This window comes from Giraffa tippelskirchi, chromosome 7, assembly GCF_054371585.1.
Source record: "Giraffa tippelskirchi isolate mGirTip1 chromosome 7, T2T-mGirTip1v1.2.pri, whole genome shotgun sequence".
Classification (NCBI taxonomy): domain Eukaryota; kingdom Metazoa; phylum Chordata; class Mammalia; order Artiodactyla; family Giraffidae; genus Giraffa; species Giraffa tippelskirchi.
The window spans coordinates 8,080,351-8,098,940 of record NC_137281.1 but is presented as its reverse complement, the minus strand read 5'-3'; the positions used below and the strand labels follow the sequence as shown (position 1 = coordinate 8,098,940).

The 18,590-nt window shown below is 50.7% G+C and overlaps 2 protein-coding genes across 8 annotated transcripts in view; one reads left to right on the top strand and one right to left on the bottom strand.

Moving 5' to 3' along the window:
• Positions 1 to 18,590, top strand: part of ZNF114 (zinc finger protein 114) — a 53,591-nt gene that overhangs the window by 25,315 nt on the left and 9,686 nt on the right. The window contains exon 4 of one of the 3 annotated variants that reach the window (XM_081515409.1): positions 1,018 to 4,872. The exons of 1 other annotated variant lie outside the window; for it this stretch is intronic. In XM_081515409.1, coding sequence (XP_081371535.1) covers positions 1,018 to 2,204 — 1,187 coding nt within the window. In that variant the 3' untranslated portion in view covers positions 2,205 to 4,872. Of the gene's footprint in view, positions 1 to 1,017; positions 4,873 to 18,590 lie in introns of those variants that run through there. One more of the 3 variants, XM_081515410.1, reaches the window with a different exon arrangement.
• Positions 8,011 to 18,590, bottom strand: part of ODAD1 (outer dynein arm docking complex subunit 1) — a 40,330-nt gene continuing 29,750 nt past the window's right edge. For 3 of the 5 annotated variants that reach the window (XM_081515405.1, XM_081515404.1, XM_081515403.1), the window contains exons 8-16: positions 18,038 to 18,105; positions 13,194 to 13,381; positions 12,843 to 12,977; positions 12,439 to 12,521; positions 12,175 to 12,343; positions 9,971 to 10,134; positions 9,779 to 9,882; positions 9,147 to 9,225; positions 8,011 to 9,049 (exon numbers count right to left, since the gene is read on the bottom strand). In XM_081515405.1, the coding sequence (XP_081371531.1) occupies positions 8,555 to 9,049; positions 9,147 to 9,225; positions 9,779 to 9,882; positions 9,971 to 10,134; positions 12,175 to 12,343; positions 12,439 to 12,521; positions 12,843 to 12,977; positions 13,194 to 13,381; positions 18,038 to 18,105 (1,485 nt within the window). In that variant the 3' untranslated portion in view covers positions 8,011 to 8,554. The remainder of the gene's footprint in view (positions 9,050 to 9,146; positions 9,226 to 9,778; positions 9,883 to 9,970; positions 10,135 to 12,174; positions 12,344 to 12,438; positions 12,522 to 12,842; positions 12,978 to 13,193; positions 13,382 to 18,037; positions 18,106 to 18,590) is intronic. The other 2 variants (XM_081515408.1, XM_081515406.1) reach the window with 1 other exon arrangement.

Here is an 18,590-nt window from a genome sequence, read left to right as displayed (position 1 = left end):
TACAGCGGTGGGTTGCCATTTCCATTTCCGGGACATCTTCCCCAACCCAGGGATTGAACCCTTGTCTCTTAAGTCTCTTGCGTTGGCAAAGGGGTTCTTTACCACTAGTGCCACCATTGTGGTGGGTGGCATCACAAATTCAACCCATAAGAGACTCTTTGTCCAGTTTGTCCTGGTAGTCGGAGGTCGGATTGGAAAAGAATTTCCAGACACAGAGTATTTCAGAAAGGAGTGAGTTTATAAGAACAGAGATAATGAGGGCATTGTGAGCACAGCGGGTGACCTCCTGGCAGACCAGAGAGTGTTGATGCTTCTTGTGAGTTAGTAGCCAATTTTTATAGCCTTAAGACAAAGAAAATTCCTGCTGGAAGAGTGGCATTAGGTGATTGGTTAGGGTGCTATAGAGTACTATAGAGTGAGTACCTGGGTGGGCATTTTTATCTAATATGGGGTCAGGGAGCTGGCCAGTAAGGATGGAAGTGGGGCTCATGACAACGGTTGCTATGGGACTCAGTCAGTTCCGGAGGTGACCTTGGTACAAAGCCTCATACCTGTGATCTTGGTATAGGTCCACACAATTCTGTCACGCTTGGCATTCATGATTATACCTTCAATCTCACAGAATCATATTTACATATTTGGTTGCACCGGGTCTTAGTTGCAGCCCATGAGATCTTTAGCTGTGGCATGTGGGATCTAGTTCCCTCACCACGGATTGAACCCGGGCCCCCTGCATTGGGAGCGCTGAGTCTTGGCCACTGGACCACCAGGGAAGTTCCCAGAACCGTTTGTTAGCATATTGCTGTGTGTATTGAACCTCTGATCTTAACCATAGTCAAACTCCTCATACATCCCAAATTCCAGTATCTCTCTCTGCCTGCCTCCTCTTGCTCTCTCCCTTCTCTCATTTTCCTTACTGAGAGAACATTTGAAAAGAGATCCACGGGCATTCGCCTGCTTTCTCCAGCCCACCTTTCCTTTCTGCAAAGACCTGACTTTTGCAGCACTTCATTTCAGATTGGGCGACTCGACATCAAACCAAAGACTCGACCCCTTGGCAGAACGGCCTCGCTAAAAGGACATTTCGGGGGGTGAACAGAGCATGTCTGGCGAGCAGCGGTTCCCAACTCTCCAATCTCAGAGAAGACTGGATGTCCCATAGAACAGAGGAGCCGGGCAAGCAGAGAGGGCCAACACTGAAGCAAGTTGCAGCTGCCCACAAGAAAGATGCCTCTCCCGTTGGATTCTGGGAATATCCCAAAATGAGGGACATCTCTAACCCTGGCCAGAAGATTGTGCCATCACAGGGAGATTCCACAAGAAGACATAACCCAAGACGTAACTCAAACATTTTGAAACAAATTCTCCTCTTACACAGTAATCAAAAAATCTCTGCGAACAACGAAGATGACGGAGTCAAGTGGCAGGAAATGCCGTGGATTCCACGTGCGAGAACTCAAACAGAGCTGAAATCAAAGGCGCGGATGGATCATCAGAATGACCTGCTTCATTTGCAGGCTGAAATGTACATGGGCGTGAGCATCCACAAATACTGTCCACGTGGGAAAGCCTTAGGGGAGGACATCTCCGTTAGGACACGAGGGACACGCATGAAAGAGAAACCTCGTCATTCTCATCAGTGTGAAAACACCTTCCTAAATAACTCTCTCCCTGCCAGGCAGACGCAACCCTACGAGGCAGAGACAAATAATGACAATAATCAAAGTGGGAAGACATTTGTCCCTGTTTCGAGTTCCGATACACACAGGAGAACTTCGATGGGAGGGAAAAGCTATAAGTGCAGGGACTGTGGGAAGGCCTTTGTGTATCAGTCATCACTTAAGAAACACATGGAAATTCACACGGGAGAGAAGCCCTATGCATGTGAGAATTGTGGGAAAACCTTCAGATATATCTTACACCTTAATAAACATTTGAGAAATCACAACCTGAAGACCTTTGAATGTCCGGAATGTGGCAAACGCTTCAACAAGTCCTCAAAGCTTAAGGAACATACTAGGATTCACACTGGAGAGAAACCCTATAAATGTCAGGAATGTGGGAAAACCTTCATTAAGTCCTCAAAGCTTAAGGAACATACTAGGATTCACACTGGAGAGAAACCCTATAAATGTAAGGAATGTGGGAAAAGCTACACTAATTCTTCAAGTCTTAAAACCCACCTCAAGAGGGTCTGCGGATGAAAGGAATGGGGAGAAGCCTTCATTCATTTTCTCAAAGTACTGAGTGCAGAAGGAGGACATGGTGGAAGGGAGCTCAGTGAATGAACAAAGATGGAAACGTCTTCTCTGAACTCAGACGTTAAGGAAATGTAAGATTTCACACTTTTATTTTTTTTTAAGGGAATATGGGAAAACCCTCAGTGTTGTCTCAAATGTACAGTTCCTGTAAAAACACACTGCAGGACTTCCCTGGCAGTCCAGTGGGTAAGATACTACCCTTCCGCTGCAGAGGTTTGATCCCTGGTGGGGCAGCTAAGATCCCACGTGCCATGTAGTGGGGCAAAAAAATAAAAAATAAAACGCACACTGCAGAGGCATCATATGGGATTAAGGAATGTGGAGCAAACCTTACATATTCATCCCTCACTTTACACATGAGACCAAACCCTGGAGAGAGACCCTCTCATCAGTAATAGCTTTGAGAAAGCCTTTATTTCCCTCTCTTCACTTGCAGGGCACAAATGAGTCTTAAGCTCAGTCGTATCTGACTCTTTGTGACCCCCGTGGACTGTAGCCCTCCAGGCTCCTCTGTCCATGGAATTATCCAGGCAAGAATACTGGAATAGGTTGCCATTTCCTTCTCCAGGGGATCTTTCCAACCCAGGGATCGAACCTGTGTCTCCTGCATTGCAGGCAGATTCTTTACCCATGAGCCACCAGGGAAGCCCCTAATAGTAGAAGAGAAACAGGGTAGATGTTCCGATCGCTAACATTATCCATGTCTCTTCCTTCCATTGGAACGAAAATTCTGTATTTGCCACCATTTCTAATAAAATCCCACAAGAATGCTGGCTACCCTTCTACGGACCCTTTCAGCTCTGCCACGTGAGTTTTGAGCTGTAGGAGCTTCATAACATTTCACTGATGCGTCAGTGCACCTGTGTTAATCCCTATTTGAGCTACGTTTAATTTAGACTCAGGTTTACTGTGCTCCGTGATGCCATTTCTGTCCCTTGGTTGTTATTGTTTCTTGATTTGACTCCATTATGGTCAGAATATGTGGTCTTTGTGGTACTGATAGGAGATACTTGTCTTGACTTTCATTTTGGTCTCATGATGGAGCCAGTTCTGTAATTGCCTGACCACATTCTTCTCATCTTCTTTGCTAAAGGGACATAGATTTGTTTTTCCAGAGTTAGCGCAGTTGGATTTTGGAGGAGGGAGGGGAACGGGAGAGGGCCACATAGGCGTATTAGATTTTAGTTCCCTGACCTGGAGTCGAACCCACGTCCCCTTCAGTGGAAGCATGAGTCTTAACCATGGGACCACCAGGGAAGTCCCTGTGGAATTTTTTAAATGCAATTCTCAGGACTGTCCTGGTGATCCCGTGGTTAAGACTGTGCTTCTGCTGCAAGGGTTCTACTCCTGGTCAGGGAATTAAGATCCCACATGCCATGCAGCAAAAAAAAAAAAGACAAATGCCTTTCTCAGATTTTCTCATATCTAATGGTGAATGGAGCTTATTGCCAGTAAGGAGGGAGGTAGTTTGGATTCCTGGAGGGCTGTTGGAAAGGAGAGAATGTTCATTACTCTCTCTTAACCAAGTTCCCTGTTCTCTCTTTCCTTTGTTACACTCTGGAAATGGGATGATATTCCCTGAGTTAGCTCAAGCAACTCAAGGATCATTGGAATGAAGGTCATGGTCCCAAAAACACGACCCTCAAATATTGATACACGATTTCTCACTCGTGTATTTGAATGGCATATTTGGGGATGTTCATGGCTGCAGTAGACTGCATGTCTAGATTTATTCCATAAAGCAAAGCTCTAATTTGGTTAAGCAGCATTTCAGGGGAGTTTTCTGTTTGTTTTTTTTTTAAGTAGAAGCTTATATTTATTTATTTATGTTTTTTGGCCATGCCACACCTGTTGCAGGATCTTAGTTTCCCGATCAGAGATTGAACTCCAGGCCCGGAACATCCCCGGCGATTCAGCTGGAAGACTCCGCACTTCCAATTCAGGGGGCGTGAGTCCCATCCTGGGCCTGGTTGGGGAGCTCAGATCCCACATGCTGCAACCAAAAAACCCTCCAGGCCCCCTGCAGTGGAAGCACAGAGTCTTAACCACTGGACTGCTGGGCAATTCTGGGGGAGGTTTTATAACTCAGAGTTAGAATGATGAAGTTAGTATGTGGCCAATTTTTTGTGCTTCCTCCTGTGTTTCAAGATGCTACTGTACATTTCTTTGGTGTTGGGTGGGGCTCGTCAGTATTTGAATGGTCAAGCTTCTTAAGAGTGTTTTACACTCTCTTACTAACGACATTTTTACTCACTGAGCAAGTTCATAATAAAATATCTGGGGCTCCCCTGGTAGTTCAGTGGTTAAGAATCCCCCAGCAAATGCAGGAGATGCAGGTTTGATCTCTGATCCTGGAGGATCCCACATGCCGTGGAACAACTGAGCCCGTGCACCCCAACTAGTGAGAGGTGCTCTAGAGCCCAGGAGCCACAACTACTGAAGCCGCAGTGCCCTGGGGCCCATGCTGCACAAGAGAAGCCACTTCAGTGAGAAGCCCGTGCGCTGCAAGTAGGGAAAAGCCCTCACGGCAACAAAGACCCAGCACAGCGAAAAATTAAAAAAAATATTATTTTCAAAAATTAAAATGTGCTACTCTAAACAGATTCTCAAAGTCTTGCAGTTTTGTCAATTCTTATTTAATGTATTTGGAAACGTGTTATTAGATACATTAGAAATTGGGCATTTTCTTTATTAAAGGTGAGTTTTCTTTCTAGTCTATGTTTTAACCATCTTCCACCAACAGTGATTTTTTTTTGTTTCTTCATACAGTAAGGGTGAAAGTTTACGTGTATCTTACCATGAGCTATATTTGCATATAACATCCTATTAATTATGTACACCACTCCTCTCATAAACACTTTAACTTTTTTTTTTTTTATGAATGAGAAAACTGAAGGACAGAAGTTAAGAAAATGGTTAATGTTAAGTGACGTCTTTTGAGTTTCAAAGCTACCAGTGTGTTCATTGTCAAGTTCAGGGTTCAGAACGTGTGTTCCTTTTCTGTTGCTGCTATTGCTATGTGTTTATATAACTTTATTTTTTGACTGCACAGTGCAGCATTCGGGATCTTAGTTCCCTGACCGGGTATCAAACCTGTACCCCCTGCAGTGGAAGTACAGATTCTTAACCAGTGGACCACCAGGGGACTCCTCAAATTGGAATTTTTCACACTGAGTTCAAGGAACACATCATGGCCCTTCTATGTATTTTACAAACATTAACTCATTTAATGCTTACTGACAACCTATGAAGTGGGTGCTATTAGTCCCATTTTTAGAGCAGAGGAAACACACAGGCTAAGCAAGCTGCCCAAGGTCACACAGCCCCGCTGGGAGCGGGCGAAATTCTAACTCGTGGTGTCCTGCGCCAGACTAGGTGGGGAGGCCTCCCTGTTGGGATCTTGTCTGTCTTCCCCCATCCGAATATGAGCTCTGGGAGGGGCACTTCATCTGGTTCACAGAGGCGTTTGGTGGACTAAAGAAGGGATGAGTGGCTATCTTAGGATGGCCACTCATCCCTTAGTGACCGCCTGCGCCCTCCCGCCGTGCTCTGCTGGCGGAATGCTAGTCCTAGGTAAAAACCGTATCCTGGGGCGAGCGGGACTTCAAAGAAATCCCAGTGGCTTGGGCTGAGTCAGAACAGAGCAGAACCCACTCACGGCGGGGCACGGGCGCCACCTGGCGGCGGAGTCCTACTAAGACAGCAGCCAGGAGAGCGGGAACGTTTGCTTTGGACGAAGTGAAATCATTATCTGAAAGCGAGTTGATCGCAAGTTTTGTGTGGTTTTTTGTTTGTTTGTTTGTTTTTAATTTTTTTAGAAATCTATTTGGCTGCAGCCGGGTCTTACCTGTGACACACAAGATCTTTAGTTGCGGCATGCGAACTTAGTTTCGGAATGTGGGGTCTACCCCAGCGGCCCCCATGCCCCAGCAAGAGGCGGCAAGAGTGCTGGTTGCGTAACCAGGCCCCCCCGAACCCTGGGCCCCCTACATTGGGAGTACAGAGTCCTAACCACTAGAACACCAGGGACGCCCCTGAAATGCCAATTTTTAAATTTCTGTTTCACTGTTACATCCCCAGAGCCTAGCACCATGTGTGGCACAGTCATGCATGCAGGCTCAGTTGCTCTCTGACTCTTCGACTGACCCCATGGACTCGGTAGCCCACCAGGCTCCTCTGTCCATGGAATTTTCCAGGCAAGAATACTGGAGTGAGTTGCCATTTCCTCCTCCAGAGGATCTTCCCGACCCAGGGATCAAACGCGTGTCTCCTGCATTGCAAGCAGATTCTTTACCACTAAGCCACCTGGGAAACCCCTGGCACATAGTTAATACTCAGCAAATATTTGTCAAATCAATGGAAAAAAGATGGAAGAGATGGGATTCCCCATTATAATGTTAATTCAAAGGATCTGATTTGATAAGGTGTGAAGGAATTTACCAAAAACATTAACTCTGTCCTGTGCGGTAGACTGTGAAAATTAATAATTCAATATCTCCTCTTTCTTATGAATATCACCCAGAAGTGACTTCAACAAATGTGTTTTCTAGGACGCCCTAAACTAGCAATTGTGGTTTCAGTGACTAGAAGGCTTTCGCCCTGATGGGTTGTCTTGAACATGTGCTGCCCTGCTATTAACATCCTGCCTGTAAACTGCATAAACACGGGAAAGCTTTCTCGTCAGACCACAGATAGACCTTTTCTCTCTTCTCGTATGCATGATGGGAAATTAAATCCCAACTCTCCAATGGGTTGATTATTTTACAAACAAAACTAGTGAGCCCACGTTTGAGCTAAAACAAATGGTCCTAGGACTGAACTTCCAGAATGGCTGAGAGTGGAAGGGGGCTACCCCTGCCGGCAGCCCTGACTCACACAAGCGAGTCACCACCACAGGAAGTTATGTCAGAGATGGTTCTGTGTTTTTTTTTTTTTAATGATGTTTGCTTAATGTTTTTTAAAAATTTTATTTATTTGCTGCCCTGGAGTCTTTGTTGCTTTGCACAGACTTTCTCTAGTTGCCACGAGCAGGGTCTACATTACGGTGGCTTCCCTTGTTTCGGAGCGTAGGCTGTAGGGTGCTCAGGCTTCAGTAGCTGTGGCGAATGAGCTTAATCCCCTGGCAGGCGTGTGGAATCGTCTCAGGCCAGGGATTGAACCTGAGTCCCCTGCATTGGCAGGCAGATTCTTATCCACTACACCACCAGGGAAGTCCTGTGTTCTTAAAGTATTGTTATAAAGGCTGTGTGTTGAACTGCATTCATGAGAACAAATGTGTGCTGGGTCCCTTATTTTTCTTTCAGACTTTCTTCCTGTTGTCACTAATTATATTCTTGATTATGTTTTGATTAACACTAATTAATCAAAGACATGAGGGGCAATTTGGATTTTTTTCTTCTTCCTTCTGCAAGTGTGAGGAAGCAAGGTTGACATGCTGCTTTCAGCCCTCTCTTGAGACATGGAGAATTCCAAAATAGAACCTTGAAATTTTTAAAGGTACCCCACAGAGATTCTGGGGTTGCTTGTTACTGCAACATAACCCAGCCTATCTTGACTGACTGATACAATTCCTAGTCCTCAGTAGAGCCTGAAATGTAGAAGTCTCAAAAAAAAAAGAAAAAAAGTGAACGAATGAATGGCAAGGAATAGGAACAGGCTCAAACATTTCCGCCTGGGCCAGAGGTAGAGGAAACAGCCATGTCTCAAGCTTTCTCTCACACACACAAATACACTCATAACCAGGCTGGGGTAAAAGTCAGACTCTGGCCTGTATTTCCTATGGTCACAGCTCATGCCAACCCTGACATCGTTGCCCCCATTCTCCCCCCCCTCCCCAGTGAGTACTGAGGACTTTTGAGGGGAACGAGGAACAAGGAACTACAGAGGCAGGGACATGAGATGCAAGCAGGGCCTGGGAGATGGAGGTGAGGAGAGGGAGTTACAAACGAGGAAGCTGAAACAGGAGGGGAAGGGATCATCAGAGAGGTCAGAGCAGAAATGAGAAGACAGACATGGGGACAAGACTGGGACACACTGAATGGGAAACCCAGAGAACAGGAAATCCGGCAACCGAAAGGGAAGGGCGCGTCAGAAACAGAGGGAGGCCAGGAGGCTGATGAGGGAGGAGCGGATAGGAAGAGATACAGAAACACAGGGAAGGGTTGCTGGAGACAGGTGTGCAGGCAGCTCTCCTGGAGCTCGGTGAGAAAGATGGAGAGTCCTAAGAGAAACCGAGAGGCAGAGACCCAGAGAAGGCCCTGCGAGGAGCCAGGGGCGCGGTGGGGCTGGGTGCCCTAGTGGTCGCTCCGGGAGTCCTTGCTGGTGCTGGAGGCCCGGCCGGTGCTGGAGGCAGGGCCAGGGCTGGACCCGAGGCCTCCAGCAGATTCCGACCGAGGGCCTTTGCTCGCCTCAAAGCTATCGTGGTCTCTGCTGGACCCCACGTATCCAGTGGACCCCAGGTAGCTGCTAGAGTTGGGGGATCGGAAGGTCACGCGGCCCGGGGTGGAGCCTCGGCTGGACATCAGTGCCCCCGTGGCGGCACTGGAGTCCCCGAAGGTCATGTGGCCCACATTGGAGCTGGTGACGCGGCCTCCGCTGGACACCAGGATGCCGCTGGTCTTGTGACTCATGATGGACCCAGGGATGAGACTGGGCCTCTGGGTCACCAGGCGCGAACTGGAGGTGACCTTCTGGGTGTTGGAGAAGGTCACGCTCGGGGTGCTCTCCACCTTGATGCCCTCGGTCAGCTCCTTCAGGTGCTGCTCCTTCGACTGCTCCCGGGCCTCCAGCTGCCGGGGAAGTGAGTGAGGGCCCCCAGGGGAGGCCGCGCCCCAGCCCCACCCCGCCAGCGCCCCGGGCCCAGCCCCTCCCGGCGCCCTTCCTCACCGCCTTCACCACAGAGCTCATCAGTTCCTCCTTGGTCAGAGGATAGTCGTCTTTGGCCTCAAAACCTGGGGGGTCCTCCCTGAAGTGGGGGAAAAGACAGGAAGAGACTCTAGTCTCTACCCTCGAAAGTTTGATGGCTCCTCATTGCAAGGTCTCGAGACCCTCAGCCACGCACCAGGGTCAGAGCATCTTTTCCCCGTCGGGTCCACCCAGGGTCCCATCGCCCATATTGTCCCGACACCCTACTCCTCCTGGCTCCCCCAAAGCACCCGCTTCATCTTCTACCCACCCCCCAAGAGCCACACCCACCCTTTAGTCCAATGAAGTGATAATGTTAGTCGCTCAGTCACCTGGACTGACCCCCTGGATTGTAGCCTGCCAGGCTCCTCTGTCCATGGGATTTTCCAGGCAAGAATACTGGAGTGGGTTGCCATTTCCTTCTCCAGGGGATCTTCCCAACCCAAGGATGGAATCTGAGTCTCCTGCACTGCAGGCAGATTCTTTACTATCTGAGCCACCAGGGAAGCCCCCCCTAGTCCAGGGGATCCCCCCCAAAACGGTCCCTCCCCACATCTCCCCTCCATCCCGAGGGCATGTCCTCCCCAGCCGCTCCCTCTGGCCCTCTGGCTCACAGGTTGTCTGGGGGCTGAGGCGGGGCCACCTTCTTAGGAAAATCCTCAGAGCTCTGGCCCAGCACCATGAGGGCAGCGTTGAGCATGCTGGTGGAGGTGTAGTTCTGGAGGGTGGAGAAGCCGGCCATCTGTTCGGGTCCGTCTTCAAGGCCCTGGCGCCCGGTCCCCCCTCCATGCCCTCTGCACCCCAACCTGTGTTTCCAGGAAGGCCTGCACTGTCAGGAGCTGCACCAGTCGCTTCTCGATGAGGCTCAGGAAAAGGCTGATGTCCCGGTCTCTCATGTGGGTCTTGACCCCGAGGAGGTCATTGATGAGGGTGCTGTCACACTGGGCCCTGGTGAAGAGGTGCTGGATGTCTGGGGTCAGAGGGGACAGGTGGTCATGGACCCGGTGCCCAGGGGATGCCAGCCTTCTCCTCCTCCTCCTCAAGGCCCTGCTGCCCTGGCTGAGGAGACGCCAAACAAGGCTTAAAGATGGAAAGGGACTTATCCAAATTCAGTCTGCTAGGGGAGGAGGGTGGGCGGGCATCCCGGGGTGCCTGGCCCCCAGGCTCCAGATGACAGAGGACAAAAAGCAAGGGGGGGGGCTTCCCTGGTGGCGCAGTGGTAAAGAATCTGCCTGCCAATGCAGGGGACAGGGGTTCAATCCATGATCCAGCAAGATTCCACATGCCATGGAACAACAAAGACCCAGGGCCACAACTATGGAGCCTGTGCTCTAGAGCCAGGGAGCTGCAACTCCTGAGGCCACGTGCCCTGAGCGTGTGCTCCCAACAAGAGAAGCCACCGCAGTGAGAAGCCTGTGCACCACAACTTGCGAAAAAGCCCGCACAGCAACAAAGACCCAGCACAGCCATAAATAAATAAATACATATTTTTAAAAAAGCGAGGGAGGTCAAAGGGAAACGTGACCAGGGCACCTCCAAGTGGCCAGCCTGTTTCACACTGCTCCAGGTCACCTAGCTTCCACCCAACCCAGTGAGTCCAGGGCTCAGGCTGTGTTTCTCCCACAGAAACTCAGACCTGTGCTCCACAGAAGTCGGAGGAAACTCACTGTAGCCTTGAGGCTGCGGGTGTGATCCGCTCTCATGATTGCCCCCGATTGTATTTACGAACGAAATGAAAGTATTTACGAACGAAATGAAAGGCACTCAAGACCTTGACAGAAATTTGCACCCAACCACAGGACAGCCCCATTGCCCGCCCTGCCTCCACCACCTGAGCTCTAGGCTGACAAACACCATTTCTTCCTGGGGACCCTCCCGAACAACTGGCAATACCGCTCACATTGAGATCAGGCTCACAATCCCCCCTCCCCAAAGCAGCTCCTTCTCCCACGTTCTCATTTCATCCTCACCAAGCTGGACCTCTGTGCGCCTCACCCTTACCCCCAGAGTCTTATCAGCCTGACACCCCTGTGCTCCGTCCTCTCCTCTCCATCCTCACCCTTCCCCTCCTCCCCATCCCTTCTGCTGCTCACAACCCGCCCAGGCCCCTCAGTACCCCAGGAGAAAAACCTCAGCCTGGCATCCATTTAGGATTTGACCTTCTTCAGCTCCCACCCATGCCCCCTTCCAGTCCCCTCTCTGCACAAAGAACCTACCTACCTTCCTTGAATGCATCTCCAAGCCTGGGCCCCACCTGCTGGGAGCATTCCCCCCCTCCAGGTTTTTGCTTACTCATCCTTTGAAATCAGCTTCAAGCATCATTGCTCCCAGGAGACCTCCCCTGTGACCCAACAGAGCCAGTGTCATGGGCTCTGCTGCTGGCACTTGAAATTCTTGCTGGTTTTTCAACAAGCGGCCCCACTTTTTCACTGAACACTGCCCTCCCCCGCCCCCCCAATTCTGCACTCCACGCTGACTTAAAGGCATCCCATCCCAGCCCCTGGGTTAAGCCAGTCTCTCATCCCGCCCCCTGACCCGCCCAGTCCTCATCACCGAGCACCGGGCTTGGCGCCTTGGCAAACAGGGTCTACCAAGAATTGAGCTCTTACTGTGCAGCACGAGGTGAACTTCCTGCTTGCTCTCCGTCACCACTGCCACCTCTCCCTGTCTCTCTCCATCTGCCATCCCAACAATCTCATGCCAACCCCACAAAGTAGGCACTTACAGGGGGGCCCCAACAGAGGATACCACACACCAAAGTTCACAGATGGGGGAGCTGGGATTCAGACCCAGGGCAGCCTGACTCTTGTCCCTCTGCACTGGAAGGAGGAATGGATGCTGCTGCAGGATGCATGGATGCATGGATGGATGGATGCAGAATGGATGGATGGATATGGGACACACGGACAAGGGGATGCACAAAGTGGTCCTCGGAGTGTCTGTCCGTGGCCAGCCCCGGCAGGGCTCCCTGCACAGCCTCCCAGAAGAAGCAGCCGGGGGCGGGGCTCACTGGTCTTGAGTTTCTCCAGCTGCCCGCGAAAACTGTGGTAGCGGGCCTCCAGGTCGTCGGCCTCCGAGTGCACATCGTCCACGCGCTGCTGCAACTCGGCCCGCTGCTGCTCCTGCTGCGCTTGCCGGTCCTCCTCGCTGCGGCGCCCGCTCACCAATGCCTCCTGCATCTGCGGGGGCAGGGGCGCGACGCTGGGCCCAGCTCCGGAGGGGACACAACGAGGCCAGAGGAGTCGGGGAAGGGGAGGGGGCGGGTCTCGCCCACCTCCTTGATCTCCTCCTGCAAATGCTCCAGCTCCGAGTTCTGTTCATTGATGAAGTTGAACTCCGCGAAGTTCCGCTCCTCCACTGGGGGCCAGTGGGCAAAGGCAGGGTCCGGAGAGACAAGAGACGCGCAGGCAGAGACACACATGGGAGGAAGGGGTCAGAAGGCCCGAGACGGGGGAAGGAGGGAGATTGGGGAAGACGCGGAGGAGGAGCGTGGCAGAGGCAGGGCAGACGGTAAGAGTCCAGTAGAGCGGAGCCTGATCGCTGGGCCCTCCAGGGCGGGTGGAAGACCCCTCCAGGCCCGAAGCGGTGGCCCTCGGTGACCGAGACAGAGCATAGTCTGCACTGGATTCCGGGGGCCTGAGGCCGCGAGCCTGCCCCACTCCACCCCCAGGTACTCACACTCCAGATACTTTTCCACCAGCAAGTCCGGGTCGCTCTCCCCGGTCAGCTGGGACAGTTTATTCAGGGCGTCCTCGTAGCGCAGCACCAGCTTCTCCTGGGAGGTCTTCCGGAAGCCTTCGGCCACTTCCCGGGCTGGGGAGGAGGGGGCAGTGAGGTCGCCGTCGGGGCGGCCACCAGCGCCGGGTGTGGCCTGGGCCGGGAGGCCGGTGGGGAGGGGGCGGCCCCGCAGTCGCGCAGACCCCGCCCCGCCCCTGGAGGCCCCGCCCCGCGCTGAGACCTGGAGCCTGCGGCCCCGCCACTCCCGCGGCGCCACCTGCGGGCGGCAGAGCTGGCGGCCCCCAGCCTCACCCCGCTGCTCGCGCTTCTCCACGGTGGCGGAATCCGGCTGCCGGTCGCCGTTCTTGAGCTTGAGGAAGCAGTGCAGCTGCTCCAAGTGCGCGATCTGCCGCTGCAAGATCTGCACGTCCGTCTCGTTCTGGGCCACCTCCTTCTCAGCTCTCTCCCGCAGCATGCCTAACTTGGTCTTCGCCTCCTCCCTGGGAGGGATGGGGGGTGGTTAGACCGGGGTCAGGGAGACGGGGGGTTGGATTTGGGGTCAGCCTGGGGCCCAGGGAGGGGCGGGGTCAGCCTGGGTTTGGAGGGTGAATGGGGCAGGGTTGGCTATCAGCCTGGGGTCTCAGGGATGGGGGAGGTCAGCCTGGAGTCACAGAGGTGGACAGATCCATCCTGGGGTCACAGGATGGGTGGGGTCAGCCTGGGGTCCCAGGGATGAGGCAGAATCAGGTTGTCACAAAAGGCAGAGAACTGTCTAGGTTCCTAGTGGTGGGTCAGGATGCGGTTACAGGGCAGTAGGGGGTGGAAGAGGAGGAGGTGGGTGGGCCGTGTAAGTGACTGATGGCCTTGCCCACTGAGGGGGCACCGCTGCAGTGCATGCTTGGGGCATCGGGGAAGCCTGGCCGTTATTATGTAACTGTGGAACAGGAGGCAAGAGGCGATGATGGCACAGTTAGAGATGATACTCAGACTCCAAAAGGTGGACCGAGGTGGTAAGGTAACTGTGCTGGAGTTTGGGGTGGGGGTGGGTAGAATGGTTGGAAAGATAAGAAGCTTGGAGCCTGCAGGGCCTCACGTGGGACAGGCAGCTGCCATCACCAGCACTTGAGTGCTCATCCTGTTAGGGACACCTGCTGACTGAAACTACCCCGGCCTGCTCTGAAGGTGAAGCTTTTAACAGTAGTGCAGCCAGTAGTGAACTCAGAGTGCCCCAAGCCTACATCACAGGTCACAGGATCAAAGGTCAGAGGGTCATTAGGTTGGGAGAACAGCAGCTCAGTCTTCTTAGTTCCCATGGACCAGTCTAGTTCACCTTTCCATGCCTTTGCCAACCTCAGTTGCCTCGACTCAGGGGACAAACTTCTGGCTCTACTCAAATTCTGCTGAGTCCTCCTTGGTGGGAGCCCTCTCCTGGCACCCACCAGGCCCAGCCCGCAGATACCCCTATAGGCGCCCCTCAGGGATCAGGACTCACAGTTCTTTCTGTGTCTTGGGCCCCAGGCCCACTGAAGGGCCAGGAAGAGGGAACCCAATTTCCCAAGAGCCAGGCCCTGCAGGAGATGTTCTAAAGCAGCCCACAGGGGTCCATGAGGTAGATCCCATTATTATTGCCACGTCACAATAGAGGAAACGGAGGTTCAGAGAGGGGAAGTGGCCTGCCCAGGTCACTCAGCCAGGAAGCACTGGTCCGACAAGAAGTGTTGGTCCTGACGCCCATCCCTTGCCTTCTAGCTGAAACCACTCTGTCCTTGCACCCAGCTGGGCTGCCCAGTGCAGTCAACTGGACAAGTATTGGCAGGGGCCAGATGCTTCTGATGCAAAGACAGGCCAACAGACCATCACCGGTGGGGCTTGGCAGAAAGATGAGGCGGGCCAGTCAGATTCTCAGAATTTACACTGTGAGATGCTAAGAAGGGGACAGCAGGAAGCCAAAGCTGAAAGGAGGTATAGAGAAAAGCCACAAGAAGTTATGTTACGAAGGCCAAGTTAGGAAGAAGCCAGAGCTATGCATGAACAGAGGCCATGAGTTGAGGCTCTGAAGAGGTCAGGGCAGACCACAGGTAACAAAGGACAGAATCAGCCATAAAAGGACTTCCCTGGTGGTTCAGCAGTCAAGATTCCATGTGTCCACTGCAGAGGACGCAGGTTTGATCCATGGTCAGTGAATTGAGATCCCACATGCCACGCAATGTGACCAAAAAGTAAAAATAAATGAGTTTTTTGAAGAAGTATAATTTAAACAACAAACAAAAAGAATCAGCCATAAACATGCAGGAAGTTCTGAGAGACGCTACGTGGGTGAACCTTTGAAAGCGTTACACTGAGTGAAAGGAGCCAGACACAGAACACATCGTATCTTCCATTTACATGAAACATAAAGATACATTTAGAGAAAGGTGGAGGTACAGGGAAATCGTCCAGATGACAAGGAGACGGGATACCAAGGGGGCTGGAGAAGAGGGGACTAGAGAATGACTGCCTCCTGGGTACAGGTCTCCTTTTGGGATGATGGGAAATGATGGTGCACAGCATTATGAATGTACTAAATGCCTCTGAATGGTGCACTTTAAAATGGTGAATTTTATGTGCATCTTAACTCAAAGCAAGGAAGGAAGAAGGAAAGAAAGAAAGCAAAAAGAGAGAGAAGGAACAAAGAAAGAAAGATTATAGAAACCTTAAGGTAGATTTGGGCTAGAGCCAATGTCTCATGGAATCACGAACCATGATAAGCAGAAGTTGTGGGGTAGAAACAAGATACTGAAAGAAGCTAAGAAACTCCTTGGAGCAAGAGAACAGTGCTGAAGCTTAGAAAGGAGTAGAGATGGGATAGGAGAGTGAGAGTGTGTAGCCCACGAGAGCCCAAAGGCAGAGAGAGATGCCCATCAGCTGAGCAGCTGGGGCTCCTAGGTTCCATACAACATGACCCTTTACCTGAAGGTGTCTTGAGAGAACCTCTGTCTCTTTCAACCAATATTGATAAATATCATAGCAAACACCCTCTTTCAACAACACAAGAGAAGATTCTACACATGGACATCACCAGATGGTCAACACCGAAATCAGACTGATTGTATCTTTGCAGCCAAAGATGGAGAAGCTCTATACAGTCAGCAAAAACAAGACTGGGAGCTGACTGTGGCTCAGATCATGAACTCCTTATTTCCAAATTCAGACTTAAATTGAAGAAAGTGGGGAAAACCACTAGACCATTCAGGTATGACCTAAATCAAATCCCTTATGATCACACAATGGAAGTGAGAAATAGATTTAAGGGACTAGATCTGATAGACAGAATGCCTGATGAATTATGGACGGAGGTTCGTGACATTGTACAGGAGACAGGGATCAAGACCATCCCCAAGAAAAAGAAATGCAAAAAAGCAAAATGGCTGTCTGAGGAGGCCTTACAAATAGCTGTGAAAAGAAGAGAAGCAAAAAGCAAAGGAGAAAAGGGAAGATACACCCATTTGAATGCAGAGTTCCAAAGAATAGCAAGGAGAGATAAGAAAGCCTTCCTCTGCGATCAATGCAAAGAAATAGAGGAAAACAATAGAATGGGAAAGACTAGAGGTCTCCTCAAGAAAATTAGAGATACCAAGGGGACATTTCATGCAAAGATGGGCTCAATAAAGGACAGACATGGTATGGACCTAACAGAAGCAGAAGATATTAAGAAGAGGTGGCAAGAATACACAGAACTATACAAAAAAGATCTTCATAACCCAGATAATCACAATGGTGTGATCACTCACCTACAGCCAGACATCCTGGAATGTGAAGTCAAGTGGGCCTTAGGAAGCATGACTACGAACAAAGCTAGTGGAGGTGATGGAATTCCAGTTGAGCTATTTCAAATCCTAGAAGATGATGCTGTGAAAGTGTTGCACTCAATATGTCAGCAAATTTGGAACCCTCAGCAGTGGCCACAGGACTGGAAAAGGTCAGTTTTCATTCCAATCCCAAAGAAAGGCAATGCCGAAGAATGCTCAAACTACTGCACAATTGCACTCATCTCACACGCTAGTTTAAAGCACAACATTTAGAAAACTAAGATCATGGCATCCAGTCCCATAACTTCATGGCAAATAGATGGGGAAACAGTGGAAACAGTGGCCGACTTTATTTTTGGGGGCTCCAAAATCACTGCTGATGGTGATTGCAGCCATGAAATTAAAAGACACTTACTCCTTGGAAGGAAAGTTATGATCAACCTAGTTAGCATATTAAAAAGCAGAGACATTACTTTGCCAACAAAGGTCCGTCTAGTCAAGGCTATGGTTTTTCCAGTAGTCATGTATGGATGTGAGAGTTGGACTATAAAGAAAGCTGAGTGCCAAAGAATTGATGCTTTTGAACTGTGGTGTTGGAGAAGACTCTTGAGAGCCCCTTGGACTGCAAGGAGATCCAACCAGTCCATCCTAAAGGAGATCAGTCCTGGGTGTTCATTGGAAGGACTGATGTTGAAGCTGAAACTCCAATACTTTGGCCACCTCATGCAAAGAGTTGACTCACTTGAAAAGACCCTGATGCTGGGAAAGATTGAGGGCAGGAGGAAAAGGGGATGACAGAGGATGAGATGGTTGGATGGCATCACCGACTCAATGGACATGAGTTGGTGATGGACAGGGAGGCCTGGCGTGCTGCAGTTCATGGGGTCACAAAGAGTCGGACACAACTCAGCGACTGAACTGAACTGAACTGAACCAAGGCTTCCTATGTTCCTGGCCTCCTGCAACCTGATCTTAAATCTGTTTATTTATTATTTATTTGTTTGTTTGTTTATTGGTAGCACCACAGGGCTTGTGGGATCTCAGTTCCCCAACCAGGAATTGAACCCCGGGCCTTGGCAATGAAAGTCTGGAATCCTAACCACTGGGCCACTGGGGAACTCCCCTTAAGTTTCTCTACATCCCTATGTGCTACGTGCCATGGAAAGACAGGGGCCAAAAGGTTAACACACCCAAGAAGAAGGACCTTGCCCAAGGAGCTGGAAAATTGGTGGAGGAGGGGCGAGAAAGGGGCATCTTATGAAAAAGGGGGCGGTTCTAACAATCTGTTTCATGAGGTGGGAATCTTCCCACCACTTTCTTAAGAAGATGCGTGGACTGAGTGGTCTAGGACACCTCCCGGGGCCCTACCTGACGGTGTAAGCGGAGGTGGAGGAGACCATGAGGTTCCTGACCGAGTCCTTCAGGAGCTGGATCTCCTGCCAAGAGAACAAGACCGAGGCCACTTCTGACACCCTCGCCACTGGAGGGCTTTCCTTTGAGCCTGTATCTCCCCAGTAAGAAGTGGGCTTCTGTGCCTTAGAAATGTGGTCCTTCCTAGTTAGCAGCAACCCATGAAAGGGTTTTCAAGGAGGTACCAAGTGAGAGGAAAGCCAGACTGATGACCAGGAATGCAGTGAAACACCCAACTCAGGATATTCCTAAGAGTGCTGACCTAACTTTGTGGTAAGGTCTGAAATTTGTGTGAATTTCAAAATTGTGACCACACTAATCTGTTTCCTAGTTCTGTGGAAGTGTCTGTGAAGAGTTATGGGTAAAAAGGTTGTTTTCAGGAGAATGAAGGGAGGAAATTACATGTATATATTTTTACACGTATAGTGTATATGTATGTACTAATGTGTATAAACACATATACATATATGTTGCGTGCATCCTCAGTCATGTCCAACTCTTTGCAACCCCA